Below are 15,832 nucleotides of genomic sequence, written 5' to 3'. Positions count from 1 at the left end.
TTTGGGTTTGTTTTGGATTTTGGAATATGCATGTTCATAATGAAATATCTTGGGGACGGGACTCAAGTATACACATGAGATTCATTTATGTTTCATATACACCTTATACTCATAGCCTGATGGTAATTTTTAATGATATTTTTAATAATTTTATGCATGAAACAAAGTTTGTGTTAAGTACTTTGGTGTGGAATTTTCCACTTGTGGCATTACATCAATGCTCAAAAAAGCTTCAGATTTTAGAATATTTTGGATTGGGGTGCTCAATCTGTATCACAAAAATTCTAATTACGTCTGTCCTTTTAAACCCAGACTTTGATCACGTAGTTCCAACATTTTATACTTGTTCTTTATTTTTCTTTTCTTTCATAAGTACACAGTAGATTGGCTTAGGTCCAACTAATGTTCAAATGAAGTGAAAGACTCACTGCTTTCATGTGCCTGGAAAGTTCCACTCCATTTTGTTCTCAATTGTATTAACGTTCAAAGACCAATGCTTCTTATCAGGGCTTTCATTTTTGTTTTACTATTTTTTATAGTATTAAAAAAAATCAAAACAAAGGACACTAAAGACACTCTAAGAACTGCGCCAACATGACCTTGCAGACAGGGACGGCACGACTGTTGAATCTGAACTCTCGGGTGGCAGGAGCAAGGCCACGCGGCAAGTGGAAATGTTTGCTCACTGATGTTTTCACCGATGATGCATTTCGGTACAGGACACACTGAAGAATATCAAGGCATAATACATAAAAGTGTAGCTGGCTTGTTGCAAAGCAGAATATACGGAAGCTGAGACTGTAATTTGAGGGGTGCGTGTGCCCAGACTGAGACAAGGCCCCTGAAGCTGGAGTGTCACGTCTTAGGGCAAAGAACATGGGGCATGAGCAGGCGAGACGGCCCGAGGAGCCCCCTGAGAGCCCAGCCTCAGAGCTCTTCCACACCACACGTCTCTACGCCACAGACTGACAGCTGTCACCTGTGAGAAGGGACAGCACCTCGGTAACTGAACCTAGTGATTACTATTAGTACTATCTATTTTTATGCTTAAGCAACTGCACATGGCAAACTTTCATCCTGATTTTGAGGTATTAATTCATTCTCAAATACTATGGTCAACTTAACAAAGTCTGGAATTACAGAACCAGACAGGCATTGTTACACATAGTTTCTTGGACTGAGTGACCTCATGTGACTGAAATAGTAAAAATTCCGCCAGGTAAGAGCTCTTAGATGCGACCCTCATAGAACGAGCCTTCAAAAAGCTTGATTCCGTCTGACTGTGCTACATGTGACAAAACAGTACCTAAGGAGCAGTGTCATGAAATGCAGCAAAATTGTCTCAAGCCAAGAGAGTCTGACTTGGTTTACACTCGAGGAACATGCAATACTGAGATTAAGAAAAACACTCTTGCACCTGGAAGCTTATAAAAAAATCTAAATCCCCGGCAATAGCAATAATACCATTTATAAAAACTGAAAACCACACCACGAAGCCTAAAAGCCTAAGAGTTAATTCCTCACGTTCCAGTCACAGACAAGAGCCATAGGAAGCACCCACCCTGTGGGAACTTTTACACGACATAGTGGCATCTCCCAGGACAGACACTCCACAGAGAGGGGCCAAGGGACGGACACGCTACAGGGAGATAAGAGCCTCTTTCCGTTACCCATGTGGACACCCCGGCTCCCCCTTAACTCGTGAGGACACAAATGTTTACCTGAAGAACGTGACAATCGTGTAGCTCTTATCGATGAACCCGGATTCTGAGTCACAACCCCTGAATATTATCCAGATCATTAACCACAAAACAGGGAACAGACAAGAGTAGCCAGACTTCCATGCAAAAGAGCAGGTTTATAGGGGTCAGGTCCACACGCTCACCACACCACAACTTTAATGGGGTCACTAAGCTCCCTTGAGAACACTTTTGTTTGAGATACTTTCTGTAGAGAAGAAATAGAAAGATAAGTGGGCCAAAAAGTTGAGACAGAGGTTGGAAGAGAAAAAAAGGCAGTCACCAATGGGTGGTCCAAGTCACCACTGAGTAGGAAGGAACAGGATGTCCGTTCACTCGATAAAAATGGACGGGGTGCCTATAATGTGACCGCCACTTGGATATCACTGGGCTTTCCAAACAAAACAGCCTGGAAGGACAACTCTGGACAAGGGGAGAAAGGTTTACTGCGGCTAAAGCCTTCTTGGCTGAAACAGCCCCTGACTAATCAGCAAGGCTGGCAAGGCAGGAACGCCGAGTGCAGGATCGTTCTCTCACTCACTCGACGGGACCCTTACCGAGGGTCTTCTGCACGTGCACTGTGGGAATGTGTCACTGAATCAAAGCAAGTCAAAGCACTTTCTTTCCTCACTGCACAAATAGTCGGGTCAACTGGCCCCCAACCCAGAATTCAGCCTTCACTGCCAAGTACAGGCAGAGACCATGTAACAGTAATGGCAACAGCAAGTATCAGAGGAGTGCAGGGGCCAACACAGGTAGGAGAATCCCACCAGAGTCACCCTGAGTGACATGTGAGGGCAGTCCCTGCAGGGGGGCAGGTCTAAAGCCACGCCCCCAAAGACAGGAAGGAGTGGGGTCCTCGGGAGGTGCAGCAGCAGCACCCCAGCAAGGAGCGGGCAGGGGAGCTGACACGCGGGTTTTGAGAGTCTCGTACTCCGGACGTCGGCCACAGTGGACGGGAGAAATGCGCACTTATGAGGCTTGGCCTCTACCTACTAGTGGACTGTGATGACAGTGTCCTCTCAAAGGATTAAGATGGATTAGCATAACAGGGAGAAGAGGAGGCCAGGGAGAGCTCACGGTAGGGACCTGCTCTGACACCCATCAGCGCAGGCAGTGGGGCCAGATGGGGGAAATGGGACGCACGACAGGCAGGAAGGTTTGACAGGGTCTGGAGACTCCTTAAATGGGAGGGTGCAGGGCGTAGGGCAGATTCTGAGAGACCAGATTCAAACTGACACCCGTGCCTGGGCAGCTGGCAGGAGGATGGGCTAGTGACACAGAGAGAAGAAGTCCGAAAGGGACCTGGTTAAGGAACAAGTCTAGGACCTGGATTTGGAAGTGACTTTGGGAGAAATACCCTGTGGACATAGGCAGGAGTTTGGGAAGGGGATCAGGGTTGAACATGCAGAGTTTGGGGAGGACAGGGGTGATAAGGATGCCCTGGGAATGGCCTGGCGCACAGATTACTGGAAGGCAGCGGCGGCTGGCTGGGTGCAGAGAGGGATGAACGGACGGCATGGAGTGAGCACAGGCAGGAAGACAAAGCTCCCGGCAGGACAGGACATGAGGGTGCCTGTGGGGAACAGTCAGGCTGGGACAGCTGCGGGGTGCCAGAGACATTCTGGGGCCACCATTCTGAAAATCGCTGCCTGGACAAAGAAAACCACACAATTACAGGGAGAAGGGACCTTAGGGGCCACTCAGACGCCCAAACCCTCATCCCAAAGTTGAGGACACTGAGGCCCAGAATGTTCAGTGCCAGGACTGAACGGCAGCTGTCTGCTCTCCCCTCATCATTCTATTAACCTGGTCACCGATGCTTTCCAACACTGAGGTCAGGTCATGTCCTGGGCTACCCGCGCAGTGCAGTCAACAGGACAGACAAGGCGCACTCCACGGAGTCCGGTCTTCTCATTCCTGGGATGCAGCTCCCTTCCCTAAAGCCACATGTTTTCTCTGAGACCCTCCCTGCTCCTGAACGCTGAAGTCCTGGCCGCCTGCTAGAAACAGCTCCAGTAGGAGCAGCAGTGGTGGCTCCGAGAATGCAGCGCAGACAGGAATGGGGGTGGGTTCCAGCAAACCCGTCTCCTACAGAACCAAGGAAGACTGATTCCAATCTAAGGTGCGACAAGGCTGTGGCTCGCACAGCTGGGCTCCGGCCTGCCCAGCTGGCCGTGGCTCAGGCAGGGCCACACCCCTCAGGCAGCAGGGAATGCCACAGTCTGCCCTTAACCCTGAGTGCTCAGGCGTTTACTCCTCTGTTGGCAGAAAACATACCCGATATTTTCCAAAAGATAATGAGCAAGCCTGTTTTAAATAGAGTCCATTTACACATAACTTCCTCAAGCTATTTTAGGGCCACATTATTTGGAAGTCCAAGTCATCTCCAGCTGCCTCTGCATCTGTGCCCAGATCGCTCATCAGCATAAAGGCAATGGTCTACCAGGCTTGCCCTGGCACAGGACGCAAGGGCCCGCCCACGCGCTTGCCAACGTCTGCTCACTTTCTCACACATACTCTGCAGGGTCTTGGGCAGTTTACAGTTCACTGGAAAAGTCCTACCTACACCTGCTATCTTGATGCCGTCCTGAGCAGGCGTCTCTGGGAAGTCAGTGGCACAGGAGAGATGAGGGGCTGGCAGGTTTAACCCTAAAGAGAAGGCCATGAATCCGGGCCCAGTGGTCAGGGGTGTGGCTCTGCCACTTATCTGAAGTCAACCTGGCAGAGAGCAGCAGTGGCAACGGCAACAAAGGAAACACGGGGCTGTCACTTGGAACAAACTGGAACAAAATATGCCCAGGAAATGTTTCAAAATACAAAACAGTTATGTTACATGAGCTCCAAGAAAAGCTTTTGAACTCTGGCTCAGTCATGAGAAATAAATTTGATGGATTTTGCACACAAATCAGGATGGGAATGAAAGTAAAATCCAAGCTTACCGGCAAGCTCGACTCCAACCACAAAATCAGGGGATGTGACTGCATCACAGGGTGACTGAGAGAGAGGGTTCGAGGATGATGAGCCATTTCCAGGAAGAGGAATCTCAAAAGGCAACCACCTGTCTGGTTCACTGGTCCAACCTCAGGTCACAACCGAAGTAAGGGACTACGGCTTTTCCAAAGGGATGCTCAAAGTCCAAGTCCAGAGGGAGAAGGAAACGAGAGAGGAACTGACATTTGCTGACTGCACACTACACTGGGAACAGAGCACTGTGCTAAGGGCTTCATGAATAAATACCATCTCATTTTATTCTTGAAACATTCTAATGAAGTGAGTACTGTCCCCATTTTACAGCTAATAAAACAGTTAATAAAAAAAATTAAGTAACATGCCCAAGGTCACACTGCTAATATGGAGAAGCCAGCATTTGACTTGGAAGTGTTAATTTCATGTGGACATCTGATTTTTTAAAAAGTAGGTCCTTGGCCAGACGAGGTGGCTCACGCCTGTAATCCTGTAGAGGATCACTTGAGCTCAGGAGTTGAAGACAAGCCTGAGCAAGAGCAAGATCCCCTCTCTACTAAAATAGAAAAAAAAAAAATTAGCTGGGCAACTAAAAATAGAAAAAATTAGCTGGGTGTGGTGGTACATGCCTGTAGTTCCAGCTACTCAGGAGGCTGAGGCAGGAGGATCACCTGAGCCCAGGAGTTTGAGGCTGCCGTGAGCTAGGCTGATGCCACAGCACTCTTCCCTGGGCAACAGAGCAGCACTGTCTCAAAAAAAAAAAAAAAAAAGAAATAAACAAAATAAAAAATAGGTCCTTATTTTAATTTCCTTTGGGATTTATTTCACTCATTTGACAAATATTTACAGAGAAGCTGTTATATACTAGGTACAACTATTCCAAATGCTGAAGATAGAGCTGTGACGACAGTTTGTGCCCTTAAACTTGGGGTCACAGAGAGGAAAGATGAGAATCAGTAACCCAAGGAATTAAACATTCGTCCACCCACAGGAGAGCTTGCCTGTCCTGTCATTTCACTATGTGTAACTTACGCACACACACACAATTTGAATAAATAATACAAAAGTTACCATACAACTCCTCAGTAACTGAATGCAAAACGTACCTAGACCAAAAGAACATGTACCAAGCACCAGCTCTGGTAACGTCAGTAGAGAATCACCTGAGTCAGCAGACAGGTGTACTTGAGCCAATCATTCAAAGGCTTTCTTAACTATTTGCTCAATGCATAAATAACCTAATGACTGAAAGAAAAATATTTGAGAGTAACATTAAGGAAAATTAACTTGATGAAGCTCTAAACAGAGAAAAACAAAATAAAAGTTCCCATGAAGAGCAAAAGAACATGCCTTCAACCCAATCCAACAGAGAACAAATTAAGAATGTGGCCACTGAGGCACAGAAGACACGATCGAGGGAAACATGGGACGAAACGTGGGTGGGCAGGCCGCGTGGCAGGCACGGCGAAAACGAGCTGGATCCCTGACTTCTGGGTCAGAACGTCAGATTCTCCAGGCAGACAGAGAAGGCCCTTCCCGGGACCCGCACGGGCCAGTGCACAGAGGAAGCTGCCGGGCCAGCAGTGGACACCCCTCAAGTCGGATGAAACTGGTATAACGTCGGCTTCCCTCAGTGTGAACCCACCCAAAGGGCAGAAACACAGGAGACAGAGCGAGATGGAACTGGTGTCAGACTGTCTGGATCCCAACCCTCAGTGTCACTGCTGGACTCCTCCCGTTCATTTCCTTCTCGCCTCCCCCCTGCCGAGGCCGCCCGCCGGAAGAGGCAGACCCGCAGCAAGGCCAGGTGCTCTCTGCACACGGACGACCACCTCCCCTTCCTGGCCAAGGGCGGAGAACACAGCTTTACAAATGGGGCCAAGTGGGTCTAGGCGAAGGGGATGTGGGTTTCACTGTCCTACTCTTTTAACTTTTCTATATATTTAACAATTTTCAAAAGAAAAACTTTGAGCAAACATCAAGTATATACAGCTTCAAAAGGCTGAGGTAGGAGAGGAATGAAAATGGGATCATTCACCAAATCTGAGAGCAAAGAGTCAAAGATAAACTCTGAATAACTCTAAACCGTACGTCCCGAACTATCAACTTGGACCAATCACCTTGGAGATTATTTTTTCAAAAAGGCCTGGGCAAGTGTCTCTCACTTCTGATGTCTGTTCCCAGCCCGAGCCAGGTGCTGACTCATCCTCTAAGTCCCCTCCGGGACTAGGCACTCTGCGGGACAGGTTATTTACTCCTCTCCCCCCGGGCCGGCGTGGCCTTCTCAGGGTGCTGCAGAGACCCTCCTCTGAGGACCCCAGCAGCACGAAAGGACTAAACAAGGGCAGTTCTCCCTGTGACAGTGGTTGGCAGAGAACTGCCAATGCGGGAGTGGAAAAATTCATTGCCAAGGGATGAAAAGCATTCAAATGACAACCTGTTCCATCACTGGCCATTCCAGGAAAGCAGGGAGTGGAGCTTTCTAATGGGAAGGGAAAGCTGCTACTCTGTAGACATAATTCACTCGATGACTTAGCCAGGAAGGAAGGGGAACCTATCTGAGCTCAGCGCCTGCCGGACTAGCCCTTGCTGACCTCCCCATTCCGTGGGCCCTTCCCGGCTCCCCCATCCCACCCTCCGTAAAGATCAAAGGACCGACATGTCTCCACTCTTGCTCCGCAAGGACTCACACACGGGCACCACACACTCCCCCTGAAGGGCACAGCCTGACGCCGGGGGCTGGGATTTACCAATGTCACTCAGCAAGGTGAGGATGGCTCCTTCCCGCAGGCCGCAGCAGTTCTCAAACTGGTTCAGGTACTGTCGGGAAGTGGAGAAGGAGATCAGAACAAGTGGTCACAAAGCAGGTAGGTTCACATGTGTCTCTCACCAGCTAAAGCCACCGGAGTGCTGACCCCAGGCCCTGGCCTTGGGGGGACCTGCTTCTGAGGACACCTGGGCCGCAGGGCTAGCAGGACTGGCTGGAGGAGGAGGAAGAAGTGGAAGAGGAGGAGGTGGCGGTTCTGAGAACGCTGTACTCACAGCGACAGCCCTGGCTGCAGGCGTCTGGGTCATGCTAAGGTGGGGGACCTGCACGTTGCCCCCGCTGCTGCAGCTCTGAATTAGGTGGGCCAGAGTCTACGCTCGGCCACAGCAGGGTCACGGCTCCTGCGAGGCCCACAGGCACGGCGGGCTGGGGCGGACTCACCGGAAACACCCTCTGACCTCCTCCCTGACACCGCCTCGCTGCGTGGGGTGACGATGATGGCTCAGAATACTCAGTGAGCACTGACTACACACCTGGCGCAGGGCTGCACTCTGCGTGATTAGCTCCACGAAGCTTTGCCGCCATTACCCCATTGAACCCTCACCACCACCACCACGGGGCCTACGGCTGGAATCTCCACTTCAGACGTGCGGCAAGCGGCGTCCACGCTTGTCGCGCCGCCCGGGAGAGCGAAGCCCAGCCCAGCTGCCGCTGGAGCCCAACTCGGCCCTGTGTCCTCCCGGCCTGCCCACCATCGACAGGCCCCACGTGCTGTTGGAAGGTGGCCTCTGAGAAGGACCACAGGGAAGTCCCTTCCCAACGGAGGCTTCCAGTCATTAGGTGACATCTATGTTCATGAATGTTCGAGAATCTGCTCACCTGCGTGGCACACAGACTTGTAAAATCAATTCTGACTTTTACTTTTGCTCACGTGCCAGCCAAGCTTGTCTCTGCACACGCACAGGCGTAAGGAGAGACAGGCCACCTCATTTGGAGCACAAAGGAAACAACAGGTCACAAGAGCTCTGGGCAGCAGTGCCCTCCCCAGCGCCCCTCTGGATGGCAGGACAGAGGCCCTCGGGACGCAATCCACGCCCCCCATCCCCCCTCGACCACCCTGCAACCCACACCAGGCCGTCATGTTGAAATTCTCATCTTCCTCTTCACCACCTAGGACCAAGTCTGAAACCCCCTGCCCTGCTCGGGGCCCTGCGTGGTCTGGCCGCGTCCCATCTGCTCCCCACGGCAGCCTGGCTGCATCTCTGCGCAACTGCAGTTAGTCACCGGCTGATCGTCACAGGGTAGGAAACAAAGGGGAAAATCGAAGCACCATCAAGTTCCCCATTTCTCATCCGTGGGTCATGCCAGCAACTGTGTTCACATCCTGCTGTGACACCACCCCGGGACACACCCACCTCCCACAGCAGGAGGTCACTGGGCGGGTCAACCTTCATGGAAAGTTTCCTTTTAAAAAAAGAAGGCACAACTCTAGCCCAGACAACAGAGCCAGACTTTATCTCAAGAAAAAAAAAAAAAAGGGCACAAGGACCCAGAGGAGTAACAGAACGCACACAACATGCGTCCGGCGACTGCCAGGGAAAGACAGAATGAAGGCCTGGGCACGCCCCCTCCCCTTCACGGGCCTTCCAGAGTGAAGAGCTGAAGGGAGCTGACTCACCAGCAACTCCTTTTTCAATTAAAAAAATAATAAATAACAGTAACTCTTTTGTTTTGACGCTCCACGGCACCGCCCAGTCTCCCAGACGGACAGGTGGTCTGCAGGTGGGTGCACAGGGACTGTGACCCCAGCTCTGCCGCTGCAGCCGTGTGAGGCCCGGTAACCACCCCAACCTCTCTGGGCCACGACGTCCTTCTGAAATGTGGGGATCTTATCTGTCCACCAACATCATGGGGTTGTTGGAAATCAGATGAGGTGGCGGGTGCGAACAGGTTGTATGATGCTGTTTTAGGGAGCACCTAGGAGGCGGGCACCCAGAACCTTCCCTGAGATCAGCGAGGGCTGCCATCACCCCACCCCCGCCCCCAAGCACGCGTCCAAGGAAAGAGCAGTTGCTGTGCTGAGGGAGGAAAGCACAGCCCCGCAGGGGAGCCAAGGCGGACCAGGAACCCCAGCCCAGCCCAGGCCCCCCCCACCCCCCAGCGCTAAGCCGGCCCCTGCTCGCTCCACCCGGACCCTGCCCCTGCCTGTGGTGCTGGAGAAAATCCCTCCTGATAAGGACAGCAGCCGATCAAATGGCCCTGACGTGCAGAGGAGGAAAAGTTTGTTTTGGACTCGCCCAGTCTCCCCACGGCCTTTGTGATGACGTTTTCCTTGTCACTTCAGTAATCGCAGAGCAGAATGTACAGAAAGCCCTTCCCTCCCTTTCTCGTAAGCACTTCTGATTCAGTCTCTTGATTCACACACACACCACCCCAGAGTGGGGACAGAAGAGGGGGACTGACAAGGAAAAGCAACCCCCAAAGCCGCTGTGGCTCCTCGAGGTTCCTGAGGAGGTCAGTGGTGAAAGGTCTCCCCACTTCCCCTTCCTGGTGCCCCGCCCCTGCCCAGACAGGCTGCGCCCCCTGCCCCTGCCAGCCCAGAAGCCTCACCTTTCGGAGGTCCCCTCCTTGGCAGTACTCCATGGCCAGCAGGGGCAAGTCATTGGGGGCCAAGTTCTGCATCCCCTCGGGGACATCCCGGGCGGCGACCACATTGGGGTGGTTCAGCCTAGGAAGGAGGAAAAGCCTATGAGGGTAGAACACAACTCTGCTCAAACCCCCGTCCCTCTCTCTCTGGCTGAGCCAAGCTCACCTCTCAGCGAAGGCTGGGATAACCCAGGACCGTGGACGCGAACCGAGAAAGGCGGGGTCCTGGACGGGCCTTGGTGCCGGGTCAGTCAGGCCTCCCCAGCCCTACTTTCAGCACCGTGCCCTCAGGGACCCTGTGAGCGCGTCCTGCGTAACTTCACTGTCTTTAGAGCGCCCCAGCTTGCTGCACTGCAAAACTGCTTCTAGAAGCAGAGAAGGCAGAGGGACTTCCAATCCCATGCCATTCGAGTGGGCAGGTATGTACATGCATGTGGACAGGCAAAGGTGATGCCTCCTCTTCTTAAGAGGCTAGCCTAGCCAGGCACGCTCACGCACACCTGCAATCTCAGCACTGTGGGAGGCCGAGGCAGGAGGATCACTTGAGCCCAGGAGTTCGAGGCCAGTCTGGGCAACATAGTGAGACCCCCATCTCTACCAAAAGAAAAAAGTTGACTGGGCGTGGTGGCGCAGGTCTATAGTCCCAGCTACTCAGGAGGCTGAGGCAGGAGGACCCCTTGAGCCCTGAAGTGTGAGGTTACACGGAGCTATGATTGCACCACTGCATTCCAGCCTGGAGAACAGAGAGAGACCCTCTCTCTCTAAGTCTTCCCAGCTGACAGCTGACTCTCAGGCGCTTCCCTAAGCGCCTCGCTGGCCAGGAGGACACCATCTGTCTGGCAGTGACGGGCCCTGTCTCCACACTGGAGGAGTACACATTGGCAATAGCGTGACAGCACTGGAGAGTCACATGCCACCTCGGAATTTAAATATTAAGGGAAAAGAAGGATTTTTTTGCTGACAAACGAAAATCGCCATGATGACCATTTTACATTATTTAATATAACAAATAACACTGCCAAAAGCCCTTGATGGGGCCCAGTGCAGACATTAAATGCTATTCTTCCAGAAGTCCTCAGAAGCAGGAAGCGTCACCTCTCTGGACATTCTGGCTGGTGTCCTGATAGAGGGACGGAGATCTAAGACTCCCCGTCCTACAGGCAGGGGGCTGGCGGTCCCCCCGGGTCTCACTGCAGCACCCCAGGGGCCCGCGGCCCCACTGGCCCCGCCCAGGCCCTCACCTCCTCATGATCTGGATCTCCAGACACCAGCGCTCGCGGTTCCGGGGGCTGAGCTCCTGCCGGCACTGCTTGATGGCGATCTGCTCACCTGTTTCCTGCGGAGAGAGCGCAGCGGTCAGCAGGGAGAGGCCCTGTCTGGGGCACAGGACCGGTGCCCTGGGGCCTAAGCGTCGCCTGCCATCACCTCCTGCCCTCTGAGGCCACGTCTGCACCCCCGAAGGATGGCCCAGGCACCTGCCCCATCGGGCTGTGTCCTCACCATCCCCACCTCGCACCGCCCTCTCCTGCCTCATTGCTCTCTGTCCAGAGTCTGTAGATCCTTCGAGGCCTCGCTCCACTCCTGGCCCCACCATGCTCTCTGCTGACCATTCCCGCCAAGGGAGATTTCTCTCCCCAAATCCTGGCTGCTGTTGCATTGGCTGGACCATATGTCATCACCAATACTTGACCTCTTTGAACTACAAAAATGGCACTTTCATATGGTTCAACCTAACAGTTAATGGCACCCTGAAGTCCATGTAGGAATTTTTTCTCTTCAAAGACAATGCAAACACAGCACAGGAGACAGAACACAGGCTGATCGAAATTCCTACTCCGCCATTCACTGTGTGACTTTTTGCAAACTGCCTGGTCTGACTCAGTCTCTTCATCTGCAAAATGGGAACACTGACATCCCCTTCTCTCTGTCACGAAGATGAGCACTCAGCAGGGTCTGGCCCTTGGCAGGTGTTCAGCGACCCACTGAGGGGGAGCCAGGTCAGGCAGGTACTCCTGTCATTTACAGCCCTCCAGAGCTCGGCTCCCCCTTCCTTTCCCGCTGCCCTCCCAGGACACTGTAGCCAGGTCAGCCGGCACAGGTGTCCGGGCACCGCCAGCTCGAGAAGAGTCTGCTCTGCTCTACGTTCCTGTAACCTTCACTGCCCACGCCGAAGAGTTACTTTCTGCAGGGTGACAGGACTTCCTCTCTCCTTTGTTGAACTATCCACTTGCCCGTTGTCCTGGGCTTTACCCTCTAAACTAGTGGCTAGCACAGCACCCTCAAGGTGGCTTCCTGAACTGAAGAAATGGCAGTCATCACTGTTTGTGAATAATCCGCTGAGTGACTGGTTCCTGAGGGTCAACACCGCTCTGTTCACGGACGCGCCAGGAGCTGTGAGGACACCCTAGGCGGGGAGGGCTCCGAATCTGGGCTGCCAGAGGCCTCAGGCGCTCCTGCCGCCACTTGAGGAGCCCCTACTGCACCACTGCCACCTGCTGGGTCCATGGGGGCTCCCAGCATGGCTGAGGGACAGCAGCTGCCCCTGGCTGCAGCTCTGGTGGCACCGGCCTGGGAGCAGACCCCAGCACCGGAAAACACGCTGACCTGTGCCTGTGTAGTGACTCTCCCGCGCACCTGCAGCAAGAACCCCCCACAGCTCCACACACCTGGGAGGGGCGCGGCCTGCAAGAGGGCACAGGGAAGATCTCAAAGCTGCACCAAAATACGACTGTTGCTCACTCCAAGGCTATCCCGGAGGCCCTGTCAGACCCCTTTCTCCGTTTTCTCATTTTATGAAAATGCAGACTGAAAAGAATCATCAGTCTTGTAAGCGAACAATTCACACGGCACTGAATGGGACGCGCAGAGGACTGGGGCAGGGCCTCCCAGTGCGCACGTGGCTGTCTTCACGGCACACGAACCGCAGCGCAGCCTCACGGCCACTGAACTGGCCGGGACCCCTGCAGGGACGAGGACCCACCTGGCAAGAGAAGGGAAAATGGAAACCTCCAAACACACCAGAATTATCTGCTTGGGACCACTGAGTCAGCGACCGGTAAACCAGTCTGTGACACTGACATCAAGCCCTGAAAGCTCCAGAAATAAGGGGGAAGCGGGACAGTCCCCTGACCGTCGCAGCTCCCGTGCGGAACAGACACTACAGCACCCCAAAATACTCTCACAAGCTGCTCCCACCACAGCCCAATACTGTTGTGACCAAGCCATCAGGCAGTGACCTCATACGCCTACTTTTTAAAAAATAGCTCTATTGAGATACAATTCACGCACCATATAATTCATCTGTTTAAATTATACAATTCAATGCTTTCTGGTATACTCAGAGTTGTGTAACAAAAACCAAAACAATGATCACTTTTAGAACATACTCACCGTTTCCCAAGGAAACTCCACACCCACTAGCAGTCCGTCCCCATCCCCAGCACCCGTCCTGCACAGCCACCGATCTGCTTTCTGTCTCAATGGATTTGCCTGTTCTGGACGTTTCACATAAATGGGATCATCCAAAGTGCGGCCTTTGTGACCGGCTTCCGTCACTTGGCACAATGTTTCCAAGGTGCACCCACGGTGCAGCCTCCAGCCTCCAACTGTGACTAAGGCAGACGGTCGGCCACGTTCTGCCCTGAGCACCATTCCCTTCCTTTGTCTATTAGGACCCTGATCTTTGGCCTAGATTCTGAGGCTCTCTCCGAAGAAGAGCGGACCTCTTTCAAAAACTGTAACTCCTGGCCAGACACAGTGGCTCAAATCTGTAATCCTAGCACTTTGGGAGGCAGAGGTGGGAGGATGGTTTGAGGCCAGGAGTTCCAGGTTACTACAGTGAGCTATGATTACGCCACTGTATCCCAGCCTAGGCGACAGAGCAAGACCCCATCTCTAAACAATAAAAATAAAGAAAAAAATCATGAATCCTGGTGCTTCTGAACTGATTAGTACAGCAGTACAAGTGACCATGGGCAGAAGTCCATCTAATGCTTTTCGAGAATTAGGGAATGTGTCAAAGGAATAACATTCCATCAGGCATGGTGGCTCGCGCTGTAGTCCCAGCTCCTCGGGAGGCTGAGGCAAGAGGATCGCCTGAGCCCAGGAGTTCCAGGCTGCAGCGAGCTGTGATAGTGCCTGCGAACGGCCACTGCAGTCCAGCTTGGGCAACATATCAAGACTCTGTCTCTTAAAAAAAGGAAAAGAGGCCAGGCGCGGTGGCTCATGCCTGTAATCCTAGCACTCTGGGAGGCCGAGGCGGGTGGATCGCTCGAGGTCAGGAGTTCGAGACCAGCCTGAGCAAGAGCGAGACCCTGTCTCTACTAAAAATAGAAAGAAATTATCTGGCCAACTAAAATATATATAGAAAAAATTAGCCGGGCATGGTGGCGCATGCCTGTAGTCCCAGGTACTCGGGAGGCTGAGGCAGGAGGATCGCTTAAGCCCAGGAGTTTGAGGTTGCTGTGAGCTAGGCTGATACCACGGCACTCACTCTAGCCCGGGCAACAAAGCGAGACTCTGTCTCAAAAAAAAAAAAAAAAAAAAAAAAGGAAAAGAATACCACTTCTTCAGTCAACGCACAGACTGTGCAACAGCTCCCTGCACACCGTGAGCTTCCGGATTCCTCATCTGCTCTCACATTTGAATTTGGTTTCAAGTTTCACTTCTCATTAGTGTTCAAACTCAGACATTTTCGCCCAGTTCCATGGCAGCCTCACCAACAGAAGCTCTGCCTGATGCTATTTGCTACAGTTTGAATGCTTGCCTCCTCCAAAATTCATATTGACATTTAATTCCCCCTGTGACAGTATAACAGGTGGAGCCTTTAAAAGGTGATCAGGCCACAAGGGCTCCTTCCTCACGGGTGGGATTAGTGCCCTTGCAAACGCCCTCCTCTGCCTCTTTGCCCTTCCACTCTGCCATGCGCGGACGCGGCAGGAGGCCCTCGCCGATGCCAGCACCTTGATCTTGGACTTCCCAGCCTCCAAAACTCTGAGAAAATAAATTTGTATTCATTATTAACTACCCAGTCTCAGCTACTCTGTATGGCAGCACAGAACGAACGACACACTGTTACAGACACTTCCAGTCCGGAGGACTCTCCAGAGGAGCCAAGACTTGTGGGATGGATGGGCCAAGCCACAGCACGTGGTACTGCTACGCGGTACCGCCGTCCGAGCGCCCATTCATCGCGAGACTTTCCACGGACAGTATCACAAGCGGCAGTTCGGCTGAGATACTGTAACTCATGGCTTCTTACCTCAGAATGACTCTGAGACTTTAAACCAAGATATTGAAAAATCTGCACCTATTTAACTTCAATAAACAGAATAGGATATTAGCTTTCTATCGCTACTATAACAAATTACCACAAACTCAGTGACTTAAAATAACAAACTTACTTCCTTACAGTTCTGCATGTCAGAAATCTGCCGTGGGGCCGGGCGCGGTGGCTCACGCCTATAATCCTAGCACTCTGGGAGGCCGAGGTGGGCGGATCGTTTGAGCTCAGGAGTTCGAGACCAGCCTGAGCAAGAGCGAGACCCCATCTCTACTAAAAATAGAAAGAAATTATATGGACAGCTAAAAATATATATAGAAAAAATTAGCTGGGCATGGTGGTGCATGCCTGTAGTCCCAGCTACTCGGGAGGCTGAGGCAGGAGGATCCTTGAGCTCAGGAGTTTGAGGTTGCTGTGAGCTAGGCTGACGCC

General features: G+C 52.3%; 1 protein-coding gene across 5 annotated transcripts in view; it reads right to left on the bottom strand.

Annotated features, from left to right (window-relative positions):
* Positions 1 to 15,832, bottom strand: part of IKBKB (inhibitor of nuclear factor kappa B kinase subunit beta) — a 56,095-nt gene that overhangs the window by 29,335 nt on the left and 10,928 nt on the right. For 2 of the 5 annotated variants that reach the window (XM_069485010.1, XM_069485013.1), the window contains exons 3-5: positions 11,361 to 11,455; positions 10,084 to 10,219; positions 7,457 to 7,526 (exon numbers count right to left, since the gene is read on the bottom strand). The exons of 1 other annotated variant lie outside the window; for it this stretch is intronic. In XM_069485010.1, the coding sequence (XP_069341111.1) occupies positions 7,457 to 7,526; positions 10,084 to 10,219; positions 11,361 to 11,455 (301 nt within the window). The remainder of the gene's footprint in view (positions 1 to 7,456; positions 7,527 to 10,083; positions 10,220 to 11,360; positions 11,456 to 15,832) is intronic. 2 more of the 5 variants (XM_069485011.1, XM_069485012.1) reach the window with 2 other exon arrangements.

This window comes from Eulemur rufifrons, chromosome 12 (genome assembly GCF_041146395.1).
Source record: "Eulemur rufifrons isolate Redbay chromosome 12, OSU_ERuf_1, whole genome shotgun sequence".
Lineage (NCBI taxonomy): Eukaryota > Metazoa > Chordata > Mammalia > Primates > Lemuridae > Eulemur > Eulemur rufifrons.
The sequence above is the reverse complement of the archived record's forward strand: the minus strand, read 5'-3'. Positions and strand labels throughout refer to the sequence as shown.